Below are 21206 nucleotides of genomic sequence, written 5' to 3'. Positions count from 1 at the left end.
AATATGGTCATAAAAGCCTGAAGAAACCTGCAAAGGAGGTGGGAAGTGAGTCATGGAAAATTTATCCTGATAAAAGAACAGAGTCTTTAGAAATGGGAGGGGTAAATCCTGAGGAACTGGATATCTAATTTTTAAAACACGACAACCAGTGACTGGTGACTAGAATTTACTAGCAGAGGAAAACCAGTTTTTGTTTACAGGAAAAAAAAAAAAAAGTCGTGTTAAGGACTTTGTACTCTCTTTCTCATGTATATGACAAAGGAAACTTGAGCAAATTAGTTTTAAGCCTCAGTATTCAGAAAGGTATTTAGCACTAGTCAAGCATCAGTAATAAAGAAAACAAAAACCTGAGGTGTATGTGATTAGTGAAACCAAACTAACAATGGCACAGAGCATGCGCAGCAACCAGGAGTAGTTTTCAATGCAAGTCATTTTTACCTATTAATTTTTCATCCCCGACCACTCTGCAAATCTTCAGTTTTCCTTCCTTGTCAAAACAACCTGATGGGCACCTGGCCAACTGCACCAGATCTTTAGCATTGAATCTCATGGGGTTGCCAGGGAAGAGGATGAAGACGAGTAAGAGATGGAGGAGGACAATGATGGTGCTACTTAATCTGTTGAAGCTGAGCAAAATCTAGACAGCAGATGTGAAGGTCAACTGAAATGTTAAAAACAAAAAAAAAAAACCTCAAAAAGATGCCTATGTTTATTGTGATTTCCATTCTAGTGTGCACTCCAAACACTACTTTCTTTTCATAATATGTGAGCAGTGGAAGTAATAGGGGAAAAAACCCAAGGTCACATAGGTGACCCCTCACACTTCTTAAGAAAGAAAAATTTAGTTTCCTTTCAGTAGTTCTAGAACCTCATGCAGAAGCTATAATTTTATGCGGTATTTCCACAGTTAATTAATACCACTAAAAATATATTTTGGCTATAGGCATGTAAATAACTAGAAAGCTCAAATATGCATTTAGGGGGCAGGGGGAAGAGGGTAGATCGCCTTTTATTTCCATCGCCTTCATGGGAACAATAGCTCTAACAAAATACCAAGTGTTAACTATAAAAGTTTACTATTCTCAGAGTTCTCAGTTCTTTTGGAACATTTTCTTCTGTGGTTTCAGGAAACGAGTTGTGCATTTCTCTCTCTCAGCCCCCTCCTCCCCGCCCCCCCCCCCCCAAAAAAAAAAAAAAAAAGAAAACCAACCCAGCAGCTTTCATTCATTGGAACTACATAAGCTGAACTTAATGAAAAAATTATACTTGACACATATAAGAGATCTTTGTTTCTTTTTCAAAACCTCTCCTCTGTTTATTGGAAATTATTTTAATATTAAGTTCCATAGGAGTTTTGACCATTGGAGATTTGAAAATAAGTATTTTTGTCCAAATTGCAGTTAACACAGCACCGTTTCATACTGTTGTAAGGATGAGAAAATAAGGGCAGAAAAGTAGTTCTAGAGATCTTCCTTTTAATCCCTGCAATATTCTATGCTTTTAATATGCAACACTTTTGTAAAGGCCTTTCTCAAAAAAAGAATTCTTGGTATGACCCTTATACAATCAAGCAAGTAAAGGCTGTCAGATGGATTTTAATACTCCTACGCAGTCTAAGAAAAAAAACCTGCCCAATCCTCAGCACATGGGCTTCAGAAACCAGTTTCAGTCTCTAAATCAGAAGCCTTTATTCTTCAGAGAGCAGCATTGACATCTTTATATGGTGGAGAACTACAGCTCTTAATTCCTGATCAAGCTCCTCTCAACTGTTGAGCTGAAAGACAAGTTACATCTTCTGCACTGTATCTTTCTGTGGGCCCCTTCATTCCTACTTTTACCTTTACATTCACTTTCTTACTGTGTTTATCTCCCAAGCAATGGCCACTGCTGTGTCCTGTAATTTCCAATAGCCATACCACAGCCAATTCCAATAGTTCTATGACAGTGAAAGCAGACCTAACTTAACTATTACTTTGTACATCTGAAAAATAACCAAGTCAAAAATATGATGTTCTGAAGACAAATCTCCAAGTAATTTTTTCCTCCTAGGGAGGTTTTACAGAACAGGCATAAAACTAAAAGTCCTTTAGTTTCCCTTACATTATCAAACACCCTGGCAAGCAAGGAAAAGAATACGTGCAAGCAGTCCCAACATGTATCTAAGCAGTAGAGGGTGCTGCTCCAACTTTTCTGTTCGTTCCCACACATATCTTTCTTATTTTCCTTGAGCATCAGCAGCTATACTTCTTTTACCCCATCTTCATAATCTTCTTGAAATAACCTCATAACTTCGTGGTCAGCTCGAAACCTGACCTACAATTTCCAGCACAAGGATGCTGTTGTGCACAAAATGAACTACCAGAGGCTCCATCATGCAGGTGCAGCTGGCTGCCAATGTTTTGTAAATTGATACTATAGCTGTTGGAAGATGATTGATACAGCACTTACAAATGGGATATTTATCATACACTGTAATCTTACACTATGAGCATATTCAGCACTGGAGACCAAATCCATCCAAATTGGCTGGTTGGGCCAGAGGACACATGAAACCCAGCCACAATGGACCCTTGCAAAAGGAACTTTGGAACTGGTAGTGCAGACATTCCTACCAGTCTCCATATGCTGAATGGAATTAATTCTTTATTTTGTTTTACAGCCACAGACGGTGTTTTTAACAGAGAACACAGTCTTTGCAATAGACCTATTTGCTTTTCAAGAAAAACAACAAACAAGTTTTGCAAGCTAAACAATTTCTGTAGTCTCCAAATGTGCACTGCTTTGGTTTTGGCTGGTTCCCTCTTAGATAGATACCTTGCACACCTTTCACACAGCTCATTGGTGCCCTTCTTGTTCTAGAGAACAATGTTCTAGAAATCCAACAGCAACCTTCTTCCTTATTGGTTTGTGAACCAATCAGTTCCAGTCCTTTTTCTAAGCACTTTATAAATCTACCCTAAACAGCATCTTCATCTACTTACAGTTATTCTTGATTGAAGCAATCTCTTTGAGTAGAATAAAGAAAATCAGAACCTATGAGTCTGGTCCCAGATGGAAAAGCCTTGAAAACTGTCAGTAATTGAATGAAACCTAAGTTATCAAAGCAAATAAAGGTAACTGGCTAAACTCTAATTATGCTTAAATGCAGTAATTACTGTAATGCACAGATATCTATACTCCATATAGAACTGCAAAACACAGAATGTCAGGAGATGAGACAAGTTGTAAAGCTCTATTAAGAAAGCATTCATTTTCCAGCAAAGGAAAAAAAAATGCCAGGTAAACAGAATACACAGGGCTTCTGGAAAGGCTATTAAAAGGAATAAAGAAGTTCCAGGAGGAGATGTGCATATTGATTTTGTTATTTTGCCCTCCAGGGGAGATAGTACATATCTTGCACTCATCTATCAGTAAAGTGGTAATAGCCTAGAAATTCCTTTTATCACATCTGTGCACCACTTGCTCTGCATAGGAGCCATAACATGTAAATCATGGGGAACAGTAAGAGCAGTACACAGCAGTAGAACCCTTGAGACCGCACACTTTGGTACGTATCATATCAGCCAGTACCTGGAAACACAAGGCAGCAGGGCCAGCAGTTCCACAGCAATAATAATCAAGGTGCCTGTTCCCTGGAAGTTTGCCAGAGAAGCTAAACTAATCTGACAATGTCTGAATATTATTCAGACCTAAAAGGTATAAGAGATCATGGGATTCAAACTTGGTTTTAACTTAGAAACTCGATGACCATCCAAAGGCTATCGCAGACAGTCAACACAACCAGGGATCACAACAATAAAATTAAAGGTAAACAACCCCAAAGGACATGTCTGTCTTCAGCTGCAGAACTGGGTCTCCTTGAAGTAGCAGAAAGACTTTCTAGCTCAATAATCCACTTCCCTTCTGCCTCCATTTCAGACTGAAACTGTCAGTTAGGGAAACTACTTAGTCATATATCACCTTTAAATGTTTGTCCTAGATAATTTCTTTCCTAGCATGAACTCAGATAGAAAAGATATTATCTTCAGTTATTTAACACCAGTGGTTCAAGAGACAGGCATTATTTAATGCTCATGGCTAGAGACAGAGGCATGCTGAGTCTAGAGTCCCTCTCAACAATCTTCCACACACAATCACAAGAACATAACTTATAAACAAACCGGACCAGACAATTACATTGTGAGTGGCCAGGAGAAAAAGAGGTGGAGGAGTCTGTGTCATTAGAAACAATGATTTTAGAACAGATGACCATTTTGACAGCTCATAGACCACAAAATTTATCTATTTCTCTGCTGGATGTCCCCTGTCTCCCTGCATTTGAAGTTAGAGTTTTCATGATCACTTTCTATGGACAGGGAAAAATCAGATCTATTTGATTCGTGCGACACAGAAAGAGCTGCAACATGTAGTTACTGTAAGCACCAGCCTTATAGTTTCACATCTGATTAGTACAATGAGAGAAAAGCACATTTTAGATCACTTGAAGAGATGTGAACCCACCTCTTACCCTCTACGAAAACATTAGAAGTCAAGAAACCCAGTAGCATGTTTGAGTACATTTTTAAATGACAAGGAAATTTTATCATATAAAACCTGCACAAAACTGACTTCAGTACTTAAAGGCTAGCATGAATAACAGCTACCCACTGAAAAATCTGCAACTCTTTCACCCTGCAGAACAGCTACCAAAGCATATTTTATTCGTTTCGGACAACCACCATGCTGTACCTGTCCAAAGCAGGAAGTGCAGGGGGTCACTACTGCAAGCACAAAAGGGAGTAAGCACCTTCATGGCTGCATGCACTACCCTGAAACAACACTTTCAGCAGTCTCTTAGGTTCCAAGTCTTCTTACAGATCATAAGCCCAGATCAACATCAAATCAGTGCATAATACCTTGTAGCTTTCATTAGTACTGCCTATAATTCTAGATATTTTGGTAAAGAGTTAAAATACAAGCCTTTTAATACTGCAATCTCCTAAACCTCTGAAACAAGGTCAATAAAACTGACTGCCCAATTTCACTAGTTTAGCTATGTCAGAAAGAAAAACACCAGAACTTACATCTTCAAGTCCTCAGAGATCCTGCCAAATACATTCTAAACTCCCATTCTCTTCCTTTGAAAAGGTACAATATTTTTAGTTCACATCATTTTGCATTAAGAACTTCTTTAATCTTTGCAACACACAGCACAGGAAACAGCCTTCAAAAGGAAAGCTGCAAAATTAGTCCATAATTTTGTCTTCAAAAATTATACTCTTTTTAAGCAAAGAGATATTGTTAATTCCTCATACTGTCTCTTTATTAGGTCATGAAATATAAATAACATGTTGTGCTCCCCCATTAAAACTCTCCATTCTATCCCTGATCCCTTCACATTGAAACAAAACACTAGGTTTTCGGCCTTGGACTTAGGAAATGAGAGTTAAAGGCAGAGTCAGCAAAAAGAATTAATACATGGCAGGAGTTTCAAATAGGCAGAAATATGGACATATCTAAGTAAAAAATTCAAAAATCTATACTTAAATCTATATTTAAGTTTTTACCTTGAAAATCATTAACAGCTGATCAGCAGGGAAGAAAACTCCTGGTTGACATAAATTCAGGGACTGCATTACAAAGAAGGTTTCAGAGATCTGCAAAGGCAATCTTAATATAAAGGGAGAAAACAGTAGAAAGCAGTAGAAAAAAGTATCTTACAAAAGAATCTTCTCTTTAGGTTTGGGCTATTCTTTATTCCTCCCTGAAGTAAGACAGGCAAGACCTATATACCAAGTATCACTAAGTACTAGGCTATCTACAGAAGGTATCTCTTGGCGATACAAAGTTATTCATGCCTTTCTATACGAAGTTAAAGATGCTTATCAGCTGGCTGCATGCAGTCAAGCAAACTGATTATACCCAGGGAAAATTTCAGTTTCTTTCTAGCTGCTCAACCCCGTTACTTTGTCTCCTGGCTGTCTTATTACCTTCCAGCAAGGTCAAAGCTAGGGCTGATCAAATAATGTTTGTCGTTTTCACTTACACTTCAGTAGGCTGCAAGTACCATAGCAATCTATGTGAACAGATTATCATCCTTAACTAGTTCAAATGTTTCTTCCTACAATTTATCGGCCATTGTGCTTTTCAAAAACAATTAGAATCAAAAAATGACATGCCTGCAATATTCAGCAAGTTACTAAGTCATGCCATTTCCTCGGACACCCTTTACTGAGCATTGAAAACAACTTTGATATTTTTTTTTTCATAGAAGAAAGGTAACAGAAACATTAAATAATTATCCATTTTCACATGGTTATTTCAGTTGTATTTTATGCTGAATCACACACACCATATTGTAATAACTTTATCCTCTCTAAGTTTTCAGTTCAGTCACCCTTATCTCACTATGCCCTTAAAAATAACATAGGAGCTCCACTGATATGGGAATCCCTAACCAGCTCCAGACTTCTTCTTCCAAGGGATGCATGACCTTGCAGTGGCATAATTGTGCACCACATAAACCAACCAGCACCCTCATCCTCTATCACGGCTGTTTGCAAGTCCCTTTTTAAAAGTCTTAAACCAAACAAGACCTTAAAAGAGAAGAATCTCCTGAAAAAAAAGGCTGTAAGAGGTGAGCTATTCTATTTGGAGACAGATAATGAAAAATTAAATGCTAGCTTGGCTTGAAAGTATTCCCTTCAGCTGAAAAAAATAGCAACCATGCAGAACAGCTCCATCTTCCCTTCTGCTGACAGATTCCCCAGTCAAGCAAATTCCTAAATGATTCATGTAGTTTCCCAGCATTCATTCCCAGATCGCATTCAGACATGATCTTTCTGGGGGAGGGGGAAAAAAGTCTTGCCTTTTGTTTCCTCTAAAAGGGATAATACTAATAAGCACTTACCGCCAACAGGTATCACCTGACACACCCACTGAACGATGTACTTCCAGCTACTGACACTGATCCAGCTGAAAACGTGCCCTGTGAGAAGGAAGTCACTTATCTGTTGTGGGAGTTGTCCCATGGGGTTTTTGTGCACCACGCTAGGCAGAGATTGAGCAAGAATCTACTGCTTTGCTCAGCACAGCCACCTCACCGTGACACCAAGTGTTCGAAGTGCAACTTCCCTCGGGCTGCGCCGGAGCAGCCGCTGACCCGACACAGGTACAGGCTCCTGGGAAAGGGAGCCCTCCTTCCTCACAGCAGCAGCAGCAGCTGTGATGGAGCCATGCCGTCAGCTCAGGGAACTGACCTCGATGAAAACCTAACCAAGCTGTTTGTTCCCTGATCTACCCGGCTGCAGAAATGCCAGTGCCAGCCCAACACGGAGGACAAAACTGTGCCCCCACCGGCAATCCTTCTGCAGAGGACCACAGACGTGTCAGCTTAGGATGATGGTGTAACTGCAGCCTTAGGACAACAACTCCCACATGAAGGGCCTCAAACATAGTCCTTGCTCAAGAAGATTCCTGAAAAATCCAAATTAATCCATGATATTTACTCAAATTTCCAACTATACTTTCAAGCAACACTGTGTAAATTCCTCCTTCTCCCGTGTCTACTCAGCCACAGCCATGCTGCAGCACTGGCTATAACTTTCTCTTGGGCCAGCAAGAAACTGGGTTACAGAAGTTATCTTCCATAACACTTGAAAACAAATACTGAAGGTTAAGTCAGTCTTTCAAAACCCTATTCAAAAGCGACTGCACCAACTAACATTTCAAGACATCAGTTACATGTAAACAACTGTGAAGACAAGTCCAGCCACTATTGTGACCCCATGGGTTCAGAGCAGGTAGACCTCAACTAAATATTAGCATTTTGGTCACTACTTACTTACAAATTTATTTACACAGCAGATTCCTTTCTCTAGTCTCCAGGAATGAAAATACCCAAACCTGTAACCTGCCATTTCAACAAAACAAAACAAAAATCCCAAGTAAATGAGCATTGCATAGCTCAATTCACCAGGAGCTCCTATACACAAGTCAGTAGTAAAGCCAGCCTGGAGGAGGTGGCTTGCTGGGAACACTGATCCCATAAAGAAATGAACAAAGGTAGGACACAGTAACCAGTTTCAAAAAATATTGCACTATATTGCTCCATTCTGCAAGATACAGTATCTGAGTGGCAATAACTGGAACTTTTGCATCTAGAAGATTTATTTCCTCTCTCTTCCAATATCTATAAACATGCAAAAGATAGAAGCAAACTTAAAATACAAAAATGCTGTAGCATCAGTTTCAGTGGTCATTTCTACTACAAGAGACAAATTACCATATTAAGACTGCAGCTTGTACTCTTTAAGATACAGGATTTTATCTAAAGTTTGCAGTCCCCAACACCTTTGAATTTCTTAACCATTTTGGTTTGCATCATATCCTAGAACTAAAAAGTTTCATCAGTCTTAACACCTACATATATATATATACATATATATAAAAGAAATACCACATTGCTGAGAAAACAGTTTTTCTCTACTTCTCCCCTCCCCCTAAACTTATGATATCTGAGGAATATCTAAACTATAAGTATTAAAAATATTTTGACAGCATATTCAAGAGATTTGGAGTTCATTTGCGCTCCAAAACATTCTAGCTAAAAGGTAACTGAATCAAGTCACCCACAAAATAAAATACAACGTACCATCTTTTGAGATTAAAGAGATCAAGTACTTGGAACAAAATCTCTTTTGTAAGTTCCAGGCAGTTCTGGAATTCACCATCATTTTTCTCCTGGTAATAACAGGGAGGAGGAACTCCTCCCGCTCTCTTTAATAGCACTAATTCTGCTTTGGTTGACCTTTCTCCATACAACCGTCATGAAAGTAACAGAAGTGCTTTACCTCCAGAACTATCACAGAAACTAACTCACCTGTGAAGAGCCAGCAGAGGCTTTGATTTTAGTATTCCATATTTAGGGAGAGACCACATGGACTGGGTTAGAGTTAATTTCCTTCCTGGGGCTGCTATGGGGCTGTGTTTTGGATTTGTGCTGAACACAGGGTTGATGATATAGAGATGTTTTTGTTATTGCTGAGCAGGGCTTACACAGAGCCAAGGCCTTTTCTGCTTTTCATGCTGCCACACTGGTGAGGAAGTTGGGGTTGCCTGGGAGGGTGGGAGGAGACACAGCCAGGACAGGTGACCCCAACTGACCAAAGGGATATTCCAGACCATGTGACATCACACTCAGTATTTAAAGTAAAGGGAAAGAAGGATGAAAGGGGGCACATTTGGAGTGATGCTGTTTGTCTTCCCAAGTTACGTGTGATGGGACCCTGCTCTTCTGGAGATGCCTGAACACCTGCCTGCCCACGGGAAGCAGGGAATTCATTCCTTGTTTTGCTCTGCCTGTGGGTGTGGCTTTTGCTTTGCCTGCTAGACTGTCTTTATCTCAATCCACAAGTTTTTAGGTTTTTACCCTTCTAATTCTCTCCCTGATCCCACTGGGAATATTATCTAACTTAAGAAATGAAAGTGTTTCTTAAGAAAGCATTTTCTAAAGAAATGCAGTTCCAGGACATACTTTTCAAAGTCTGCTTCAAGACTGCAGACTTCGTGGAAAGAGCCACCAGAGAGTTCATTGGAATAGGATGCCACAAAAAGAAGGAAAGTTTGGGGACAGAAAGGAAAGAACCAAATATAGCAACACATTCAAGGTCAGGGACAGACATATCTATAACAAATAACAACTGAGCATGGCCTGGAAAGTCATTAGAGTTGGTGGGAACACAAAGCAGAGAACACATGAGAAGGATTATGGAAAGAGCCCTCTCTGGGAGCTGCTGGTAGGCCTAGAAGGGAAAAAAGAGGTAAAAAGGCAGCACACTAAAACCTCCGGGTCCGGGTCAGAAGGGAGTCAGTTTTTAAGACTCATGAACAGCTTCTTCTAGCTCTCTAAACAAGCCCAGCTAAGGTGGCTGGCTCTGGGGACCAGCAGCTCTTCTTCAGCTGGTAGAGGGGCACACTTTCTGCAACTGGTGTGTAACAGCCTTAAAACTCTTATCCCAAATAGAACATCATTGGCTTCAGGAGGCTTCAGGACTTTTTTCCCCCTCCTGTTCTTGAATTTTCAGATATAAGCCTAAACAACTTTACCCATCTTACTTCAAGGCAGAAAAACAACTTGTGCAGCAGTTCAGACAAAAAAGTTTAAGAAACTTTTAAATTCTCCTGGCAAGTAGCTCTTGCATTCTTCTGAAAACTTCTTTAAATTTTCAAACTGCAAGCACACACACGTGCCCACAAACAGTATGTTATAAAAGCATTCCACTCATTTTATCCAGCATAGGTTGTTGTGGTTACCCACCCCCTCCTCAGCTCACTGTTGCATATTAACACCTTACAAGGGAGACAAAAAAATTCATAAATTACTCAAAAATTAATTTCTTTATTTCTTTTAGGCAGTTGGGCAATTAGGAATATGTCAGTTGGAAGACACAACCAGAGAAACTTGGCACTGTGCAGTTTCTCAAACTTACCTGTCTCCTTCCTTTCCCAGCATTTTTTAAATAAAATTTTAAAATAATTCTTTAAAATAAAAGATTTTAAAACAAATAAAATTTTAAAATAAATAAATCAAAGGAAGACTGACATTCTGCATTTTGCTTGAAATGCCACTAAGCTGGCACTTTCCTTGATCATTCACAGTAAATATGGCTGAAGTTTTAACTTCTGCCCAACATTTCTCTTTTGTTTTAGAACACTATTTCCCCACCTCCCAGCAGACCCACACAACTTCTTTATTTAGCTGCTTATTGTTTATTTTCTTCCTCAAATCCAACTTTGCTATATTTTATTAGTCTATGGATGCATCATCTGATTTCTCCTGCTCTACCACAATAAGAAGATTCAACATTTATTTTGTTCTAGCAAGAGAGTAACATTCATTTAAGAATCACAGTGTTAGGAGATGCATAGACAACTCCCTTGCCATTAGCACAAGTGTCGAGACCAGTCACGTCAGACTCTTTGTCCAGGTGGATGGAAGACTGTGAAGTCTAAAAGTAGCAGGTGAAAGAGGGGAAATGTTGTCACCTTGTTTTTCTGTGCTGCTGCTTTTGAAATGTGTGAGAATGAAAGATTGTTCCTGTGATTACCTTTCAAGCACAAAAAAATTACCAAGGGTCAGAAACCAGTCAGCTACAGCATTGTCTGTTTTAAAGGCATGAAGTCCTTTAAACTTTCTCTTGACATGGAAATGAAAGGCTTAGAGCAATTTTTTGTGTGTGTTGCAGTGACATTTCAACTTAATTGGATTTAATTCTCTTAAGAAACTAGTAACAAAAAGTTACTCCTTGTAAAGCCTGGACTATCTCAACAAAGAAAAAGACAAACTGACTTGAACCAAACACAAAATTGAACCCAGAAGTCACATGCTGGACACACAGGATTAGTCCAACCTCATTAAAAAACAGAAAGAGCCCTCTGAGTCATCAGACCTACAACAACATGCAACATCAAAACCTAATACTTGCCAAAACATAGTATTTAGCTCAAGCCTAAAAGTAGCTAGATAGCTTTGTCTCTATATCCCCAAAGGAACGTTGTTACAGAAGCAGACTGGTTAAATTACAAGAACTGTCTGTAATTTACAAAGTAAATGCCTTAATATCTAAATTATCCACATTATTATGCCAACACTGACCTTTATCTTACATGTATGTTCTCTTTTTTTTCCCTTACTGGAAGTGTTAAAGGAAGCAGAGTTTCGGGTTTATTTCTTAATTCATCCCCTGTAGGAAATGCTTTCCAGTCCTCATAATCCTTCCCTGAACCCATCTCTCAGGAAAATGTATAAGACCAAACCCATATAAATCCTCAAAATATACAAGTCTGAGTTGAAACTACATTACTCAAAACCTGGTTTTGGTCCCATTATTTATTTTCAAATTTTAAAAACTGTTATACCTTTAAACCACGCTATCTTGGCCCTACCTACCATTATCAGCAGCACTTGCTCTCAAGCTGATATTCACAAAGGTGGTTTCTCTTGTGATGTGCCCAGTAATTTTTATCTTTACTCCATTGCAATTACCTGTTTCCAGATTCAGCGCTGCAGAAATCCACCAACCCTCCAGAAGTCTTAGCACCTTTCACTGAACTGATATCAATCAGTGTGGTTTCTGTTTCACTAGCATTTCCTCTAAGTTATTAAAGCAACACTCTGATAACATTATAATATCATGTACTATAGTGCCACTCAATAACTTCTATTTCTATGTTTCAGTTGTATCCTTCAATATTCATATTCTGCTATGACTGCTATGCTATTACCTTACGGCTGTGATATCCAGTCTAATATTTTACAATTCAAATTATTCCATTTTATACCCCCCAAGCTCTTGGTATTTGCACAAAAGTGTTTCAGCTTTGCTTGCACTTCAGCTAATATAACCTTAACTGCACTGAAAGCTGGTGTAGTCATAACTGGTAGTTACATACCTGACTACTATTCTCAGAGATATTTATTGCACTTAAATTTTATTCTAATAATTGTCTATTGTTCTGTACACTTACATCACTTCATCTGCTATGCTATCATTGGTTTTCTACCTCTTTTCATGTATACTTTAAAGAAAAAAAATAGGCATTATGCAAATCTATCACATTTCTCAATTTCAAGTTCTTCTTCAGCAAGAGAATAAATTCTCAATGCCAGCAAGCCATTTCTCTGGAGGTTGCAGTCTTTTCAAAGACTCCTCTTCCAGTAAATGTGTTTTAAATGGTCAAAATTTTCAAATCCTCTCTGTAGGAAAAGGTCTCGAGTGATACATCTCTGTTATCCTGCTACATCTGTGCTCCAAGGCCTGGGAGGGCTCCGTTCAGTGCCAGGTAAGTCTGCACAGAGCCATGCAACTCCTTCAACCCCACTGCACTCTTCCAAAAGAAATCTTCAAAATCTCTGCTGTCTTCAGAGTCACAAGCATACACCTGCAATTACTCTCCAGTAGCCAGATTTCTCTTCAGCCTTGTTCTTCAGAGCCTCAAGCTTCCACTGGGATATTGAATAGCTAGGTTATATTGATTTACCAGGGGATTTACCATTTCATCTAGCACATCTGTAAACTTAGAATTTTGCATATGCTCATCTCTACATTCCACCACTATGCCAAAATCTTATGTGACCTCCAGCCTGTAATCTTTTGGTCTCTCCATGACAAAGCAATAAAATAAACAAAATAATTTAGCAGGCTTGGAAAAGAGGTTCATTGCAACTTAACATTTCTTTCACCTTCCCCCCCTCCCAAAGTAAAATGGGTTATGACCTTCGCCACCATGGGTCACCTGGAGCTTCTAGGGACTCATTTTCTAACCATTAGTAACAGGGGTGGGGGAATTTACAGAAAAATACAGGGGTAATTTCTGAATATTCTCTCTTTTTAAAAATGTCAGTAGTCATACTCCTCTAGATGTCAAAAATCCAAGTATCCAACTAGAAACTTAAGGCAGTAAACATTCAAAGCCACACAAGAAGATGTGACACTTGTTCTATCCTCACAGCAAAGCAATGCAGTCTTAGCTGACAGAACTTCAGGGTACTATCATAGTAAGAAAGCTCTGAATCTCAAATGGTGGCTTGCCACTTTTCTTAAGCAACAATAAAGAAAATCACGACAAAGTGTGAAAGCAGCAGCCACAAATCAGTATTTCCATCCTCTTCACTTGTAAAATGAAGTCAGAAGTAATTTAGAATAATTTAGAATAATTAGAATTGATAGCACGATCCCTGTCACTAGAAGATACTGATAGAAAAACAAGCTCTGCTTTCTAAAAGAGAATGTGAAATGAAAAAAAACACATGCAGGATAGAAGCAACAAAGACAAAAAGTTGCAGTTTCTCATAGCATAGAACAGAAAAAGTTAAATAGCAACTCTGTTCTGGATCCTCAAGACAGGTTTCTAAATAGTCCAGGTAACACTTAAAATTCCTTTGTGATTAAATTATTTACAACAGGCTAGACTTAAAGTTCAGAAGGTTATGATGGAACACTAATTCTATTTGGCATAATTATGAAATTATGTACTTCCTTCTAGGATAAGAACAACAAATCTTTTTAGCACGTATTTTCTGAAGGTGTTTGGTCTTCATGTTTTCACTGTTAAGCACAAATGTTGTTCGCACGTACTTGAAGTAAGTACAAATCTTTTTACTCATTTTACATGCTCTCTCAATCTCAGTAACATAGCTTGTAATAACATTAAAAGTGACTTTTAAAGAAAAACAGCATCTTTCTCTTTTCCAGTGAGCTCCTTCTTCTATTCATCGTGGAAAAGAGATGGAGGAGTAGCTGGTATACTTTGCTTCTTTCTACTACTATATGATGTTAAAAAATGTGGGGAGGAAAAGTAAAGCAGCAGTTGCACACAACCATAAAAGTACAAGTTTGTTTTTACCAGCACTTGGCTTTCTCTGTAGAGAAGATGAAAACAGGAACATTATCAAAACACTACATGAATTCAAAACCAAATGTATTTTTGTACTGAATCCGAAGTTTATGGAAAAACTACTCTAGCATTACACCAGATTAAGCCGCATTTTTTCATCAGAAAGCTTAATATATGCAGATACCATTCTTAAAAAGCTTTGAGCTGGGCTGTTGGAAATACTGAGCCTGTTCTCTCAGTTCAGACCGTATCACAGAATCCTAAGACCCTAACCCCAAAGTTACAAGTGCACCATGGCCGTGGTGGGCTTTGATCTGGGCTTCCAGAGCTGCTACATCGCTGTGGCATGGGCCAGCAGCATCGAAACCGTCACCAAAAAGTTCAGCAACCAGTGCACACTGTCTGTGGTTTCATTTGGATCCAAAAACAAAGTTATTGGTGTAATGCCTAAAAACCAGCAAATTACTCATGCCCACAACACTGTATCTAACTTCAAGGGATTCCATGGCCGTGCATTTAATGATCCTTCTGTTCAGAAGGAAAAAGAAAAGTTGAGCTATGATTTGGTTCCCATGAAGAGTGGTGGAGTTGGAATAAAGGTCATGTACAAGGATGAGGAGCACATCTTCAGTATGGAACAGATTTCAGCTATGCTATTGACTAAATCAAAGGAGACTGCAGAGAGTAACCTGAAAAAGCCAGTAACAGACTTATTTCTGTTCCATCATTTTTCACAGATGCTGGAAGGAGGTCCCTTCTAGATGCAGCTCAGATTGTTGACCTAAATTGTCTTAGATTAATGAATGACATGACAGCAGTAGCTCTAAATTATGGAAGACCTTCCATCTCCTGAAGAGAAGCCACGGATAGCTGTTTGTTGATATGGGACATTCTGCATTTCAAGTACCAGCCTGTGCATTCAACAAGAGTAAACTGAAGGTACTTGGCACCGCATTTGACCCTTTCCTCGGTGGGAGAAACTTTGATGGAAAACTGGTAGATTACTTTTGTGCAGAAATAAAATTAAAGTACAAACTAGATCCAAAAACCAAGGTTGGGCTCTTCTTCATCTCTATCAGGAATGTGAGAAACTGAAGAAATTTATGAGTTCAAATGGCACAGACATAAATATTGAGTGTTTCATGAATGATACTGGTGTATCTGGAAAAATGAACAGGTCACAATTTGAAGAATTGTGTGCTGATGTGCTGCAAAGGATAGAGATGCCTCTGCTTTCATTAATGGAACAAACACAACTGAAAGTGGGAGATGTAAATGCTGTAGAGATTGTGGGAGGAGCAACTCTGCTGTCAAAGAGAGGATTGCTAAATTCTTTGGCAAGGATGTCAGTACAACACTGAATGCAGATGAAGCCATAGCTAGGGGCTGTGCTCTGCAGTGTGCCATGCTTTCTCCAGTTTTTAAAGTGAGAGAGTTCTCTGTGACAGATGCTACACCTTTTCCAACATCTCTGCTGTGGAACACAAAAGCAGAGGACACTGAAGGAGTCCATGAGGTCTTCAGCAGAAATCATGCGGCACCTTTCTCTAAGGTACTTACATTCTATAGGAAAGGCCCATTTGAGCCAGAAGCTTTTTATTCTGATCCTAATGGAGTCTCATATCCTGAGTCAAAAATTGGTATGTATGTTATCCAGAATATGGCAGCCCAGAAAGATGGAGAGAAGTCTAAAGTCAAAGTGAAAGTCCCTGTCAATACTCATGGCATTTTCAGTGTGTCCACTGCATCTGTAGGAGAACCCGTTAAAAGTGAAGATTGTGAAGATACCAGTGCTGAGACTGAAGTGGAATCTCAGGACCAGAGGCCTATTGAAAACTTAAGTGATACAAATGATCAGCCCCCAGAAATGATCAGCTAAAAAACCCAAGACAAAAGTGAAAAATGGGGAACTACCCATTGAAGTTAACTCGGTTTAGCAGTTAGGAAAAGATTTCAATATGTATATTGAAAGAGAGGGAAAGATGATTATGTAAGATAAACTGGAGAAAAAAAGAAATGATGCAAAGAATGCAGTGGAGGAATACGTATATGAGTTCAGGGACCAGGTGTCTGGACCACATGAAAAGTTTGTTTGTGAAAAGGATCTGCAGGGATTCCCTGCCCTCCTAGCAGAGACAGGAACCTGGCTGTATGAAGAGGGTGAGGATGAAGTAAAGCAGGTATATGTAGGAAAATTAGAGGATTTAAAGAAATTAGGTACTCCAATTGAAATCCACCATCAAGAAACAGAGGAATGACCAAGGTACAAGAATTGGGACACAGGCTCCGGTACTATGCTACAATGGCTGGGGAATTCAGGAATCAAGATGAGAAATATGTCTATATCGATGAGATGGAAATGATGAAAGTAGAGAAGTGTGGTAGTGAAGAAGTAGAGTGGATGAATAATGCTGTCAGTGCACAGGCTAAGAAGAGCTTAGATCAGGATCCAGCTGTGCATTCAAGTGAAATTAAGGCAAAGCTACAGGAGTTAAACAATGTCTGTGAGCCCGTTGTGACACAACCAAAACCAGAAATTGACTCTCCTAAGGAGGAAAACCCATTAAGTGAACAGAGTGATTGTAAAACTGAAGACATGGGAGAAAATGACAAAAATTCTGAAATGCCTCAGCAAAATGGTGAATGTCATCCAAGTGATCAAAACACCATTAACATGGACCCAGACTAAGCCACTGCACTTGCAGCAAATTATTTCCTCCCATGACAGAAGATGTTTTGGCTGTCATATGTGATGGGGTGGGAACGCATTGTTTTGGAAACTATTTATATTTTTTTCTTAAGACTTGTCTGGGATATGTTATGTTGTGGGAGGAAGAATAGTAACAGTGTTGGTCATGACTATCCTAAAAGGAAAATTGCCTTGGCAACTTTCAGATTCCTGAGGAATTGTGAGTTCATAGTAAGCTTCTGTGCAGTATTTAACCATTTGCATCACTAAAGATGAAAAGAAGCCCTTGCTTTGAAATGTACTGCTCCTTCAAAAGGTTGTAATTGAAACACTCATAGGCATTTGTAGAGGCCAAGGTAGTTTTCTTTTGTCAGGACATCTAATTGGATATGTCAGAAAAAGCCAGTATCTTTCCCCTTCATAAGGGCTTTCCAGAAGAAATCCTTCTGTCCTAAGGTTTTTGATTGTTGCAGTCCAAAGTACTTATCTGGTAATGAGGTGGTGAAATGTGTTAGTAGCATGCAGAAATGCTTATGTTTCATCTCTTGTTAAACAATACATTTTTCATGTGGGGTACATAAAATGAAGGAAATGCTAATTCTGTTTGTGTTATTTTGAAGCTTTTTAATGAGCGTTGAAATAAAGTTCATTTTACTGGTAAAAAAATTTTTTTTAGGTTGGACTTGATGATCTCAAAGATCTTTTCCAACCTAGTTCATTGTGTTTCTGTGATCTTTTGAAGTCCTAAAAATGCCAGTGTTGATTATTTCCATCTATATAATGGCATCTAAGAGCTATCCATCTATTCACAGAACACAACTTCACCAATTCTACAGAAAAAAGTCCAAAAAGGCCAGACATCCTCATACTTGAAATGCAACTGTCACCATTTCTCTCGTGAGCAGTACAGAAATGCAGTAACTGCTAGAAACACAAGAGGGAACACAGCTTCTACCACATCTGCTGAAAGTGCACAACACTAATTCTCCCAGTGCATTTTGATGGCCGTGGACTGACTCCTTCAAGGAAGTCTGGCCCTCCTGCAAGCATTGACCTATGCTCATTTCTTGTCTACTCAACCTCCCTTTTCTAGCAGCTATTTAATTTTAGGCACAGTGTAAGCCACTTCGCCCTGACAAAGTCTGAGTAACTTGCCTATAACACATACTCAGACATGTCTAGTAAAACAAGAAGAGCAGGTTTGATGCACACTAGACTTTTTTTAAAGACAAAATAATAATCCTACTAGTAATTTAGAATTGGTTTCCAGATTATTTTTTAGCAAATGACAGAGCTCAGTTAGACTTACCACATCCACTTGAACACACACACACACACACACACACACAACTCCTTACTATCAACCTTGCTTCTTGCCATTTTCAATCCAGCTTGATACCCCACATACTGACTATATTTATAATACACAGGTCAGCGAACTTCTGGTCTGCCTTTGACTATCTTTTCTTTATTATTTATTCCTTTTCTTTAATATTCAAGTACCTTTTTTTAACCCAGTTGCAACTTTGAGATTACTTTGAAGACAAACCTGTATTTCATAAAAATGATAAAAAGATGGAAGCTCCACCTAGACATTATGCAGGTACAAGAAAGCTAAATGCTAGCCTGTAAAGAAGCTGTGTGCATCAACTGATGGGATTAAAGTGAAAATTGCTTACTGAAAACCTGAAGTAGAATTGATCATATAAAAGGTAAGTGGGATATACAAACGCATGTGATACCTAAACTAATCCATCTGGAATAAAGAGACCAACTCACTGATAGGACTTCTGGGTAACATTAGGTAAATGACTGAGAAAATCATTCTGGGTTTAGCTTGGGATTACACAGCAGGTAACTCTCAGTATGCCTGATTGCATCTGTATTTTTTCAGACACAATAGGAACCAACTTGTTACAATGCTCAACTTGCTTATTATGACTTTTATAAATTTTAAAAAACACTGAACAGCCTATTCAGCTACAAAAGGCCCTTGGGCCAAATAGAGAAAATAGGGAGTCTGGATGTGCATCCTTAAATGGAAACTAATAAGGAAATCTGTAAAACCTTTAAACTTACTAATCACATAAGCAGGTTTTTTATATATTACAGCAATTTCTACAGCAGCCTCCAGAGGATAAGAGAACAGTACACCCTCAGTGGACAGGAAATACTGAGGCATCAAGTTCTGCTATTGAAGAGGAGAAGAAAAAGAAAAGCTAGTCCCAAAATAATAGGCAGGAAAAGATTAATTCAGTGCTCTCATAGGGACACCAAACCAAAGAGCTTCTAGGAAAGATAAAAGAACAGAAATAATGCAAATTTTATTTACTAATATATAAATTCATACTTTCTAACTTATGCAACTTATCAAGAAGATACAGATAGCTCAAGATTTCTTTCACAGCAAATCACTGTAGATGCATATAGGACTAAAACTCGCATATTGTAGGGTTTACTTTTGTTGGGCTCTATGCTTTATGCAAAAAAAAGAAGAAAAAGAAGAAGGCATAGGGGAAACTCTAAGCTACAAGCACTGTGTTACCAGAAACATCTAACAAGCAAATCTGACATAATGCTGCAATAGAAATCTACAGTTATTTCCCAAGGGGGTTTTTTGATGAAGAATATTAACACTATTAACAGCCTCTTTAGAGCTAGCTTCAACTAAAAGAGCAGATTTTTCATGTAATAAGGGACCACGCATATTTGTCATAAGTCTCTTTGGGCTACTACATGCAGCATAAAGCCTATATTCCAATGATTGCTCCATAAGGCCAAACAGCTTTCAAATACCTTTATGAGCCAGGACCAGGCCAAGCACAGAAACAAAAAGAATACATACATATATAATGCATAATTGTCAAGAATTACTTCTAAAGGAAAAACAAATACCTTACCTGAGCTTAGTGTATTCAAGCCACTGTCTTCAAGAAACTTGTGTTGATTGCTTCTGATTATTCCCCTCCTCCCTGAAATTTTCAAATTTCTACAAATCTTACTCTCTCCCTCTCAAACAGACAGCATTGTATTTAGCAGTAACAATCTGAAACTGCAGTACTTCTGGCTGCCACTCCTCCCTTCTTGGGGAAGGCACCACCCCCACTGCAAGGGGACAAAAATAAAGATATGCTAATTCTCAGCACCTGCTGTTCAACACAAATGAGCACCGGTATCAACACAAACTAGAATACCTGGCTGGGACCAGTAACAGCCAGAACATCGTTTGTTTCTGCTGCCCAGCACTAACACCACAACAAACCAGTCAGGGAGAGTAACTTCCCTAGCAACTTCAGCAACATACAGCAAAGCCCATCATCTGCCTTCTCCTCTTGCTGTACTAAGCCAGGAAACAGGGATCTCAGGATGCTCAGTGATGTAACTTTGATTTAATGTCTGTATGTTCCTTTTAAACACAGATGAATCATAATCCCTGAAGGTTATGGTTTTCCATACTTGCAAGACTGCTCCTGATGGGATTAATTCTTGTAATAGCATAGCTGATCACCACCATTAAACAAATACAAAAAACACATAATCAAGCAGATGAATGTATTCAAATAAACAATTTCCTACAATCTGAAGGGACTTGGTGCTATGTCTAGAGAATGGCACAGTTTTATTTCTTAACTCAAAATTTAAGCAAAGCATTCAAAACCAAATTTCTCCAGCCTCCTAGAGTACTGATTATCCAAGTCCAGCTGCTTCAGTGTCTGTGTTGTTTTCTGCTGCCAATCTTCTCCAGCCATGTTCACTTTATGAGAGCACCTAATCTGCCCCACTGAGTCTGATTACAGACTAGACATGGCTAACTATAGACTGGTGTCATCCTGTTGGCAACAAAATAAATCATTCCTGAGAGAGCTCTTTACAAGGTGGCTCTGTATTCCTAAAAACCTTGGTAAATAAAACAGGCCTGGAAATCACAGATAGATGAATGTTAGTGCTGGGGTCCTGCAAATGCTTTTCCTTTCAATGACTGCTCACGCCATCAGTGACTGCACTGCTTCACTTTTCCTTCTCTTACAGCCTAGTTCTCCACCACAGACATTCTGGTCAACTAGGAAAAATCAAAAAATCAAAAAATCCCAAATCCTGAGTCTTCACATTCAATCAGCCAATGCATGGTTTATGTGTAGAG

At 38.8% G+C, this 21206-nt stretch overlaps 1 protein-coding gene and 1 pseudogene across 8 annotated transcripts in view; one reads left to right on the top strand and one right to left on the bottom strand.

Moving 5' to 3' along the window:
• INPP4B (inositol polyphosphate-4-phosphatase type II B) overlaps positions 1–21206 on the bottom strand; it is a 312437-nt gene that overhangs the window by 273502 nt on the left and 17729 nt on the right. For 5 of the 8 annotated variants that reach the window (XM_032108397.1, XM_032108395.1, XM_032108396.1 and 2 more), the window contains exon 2: positions 439–661. The exons of the other annotated variants lie outside the window; for them this stretch is intronic. In XM_032108397.1, the coding sequence (XP_031964288.1) occupies positions 439–550 (112 nt within the window). In that variant the 5' untranslated portion in view covers positions 551–661. The remainder of the gene's footprint in view (positions 1–438; positions 662–21206) is intronic. 8 annotated transcript variants of the gene reach the window in all.
• LOC116443802 lies at positions 14670–17252 on the top strand (annotated as a pseudogene).

The sequence above is a fragment of the Corvus moneduloides genome, chromosome 5 (assembly GCF_009650955.1).
Source record: "Corvus moneduloides isolate bCorMon1 chromosome 5, bCorMon1.pri, whole genome shotgun sequence".
Lineage (NCBI taxonomy): Eukaryota > Metazoa > Chordata > Aves > Passeriformes > Corvidae > Corvus > Corvus moneduloides.
This window is presented reverse-complemented; position numbering and strand designations above follow the sequence as displayed.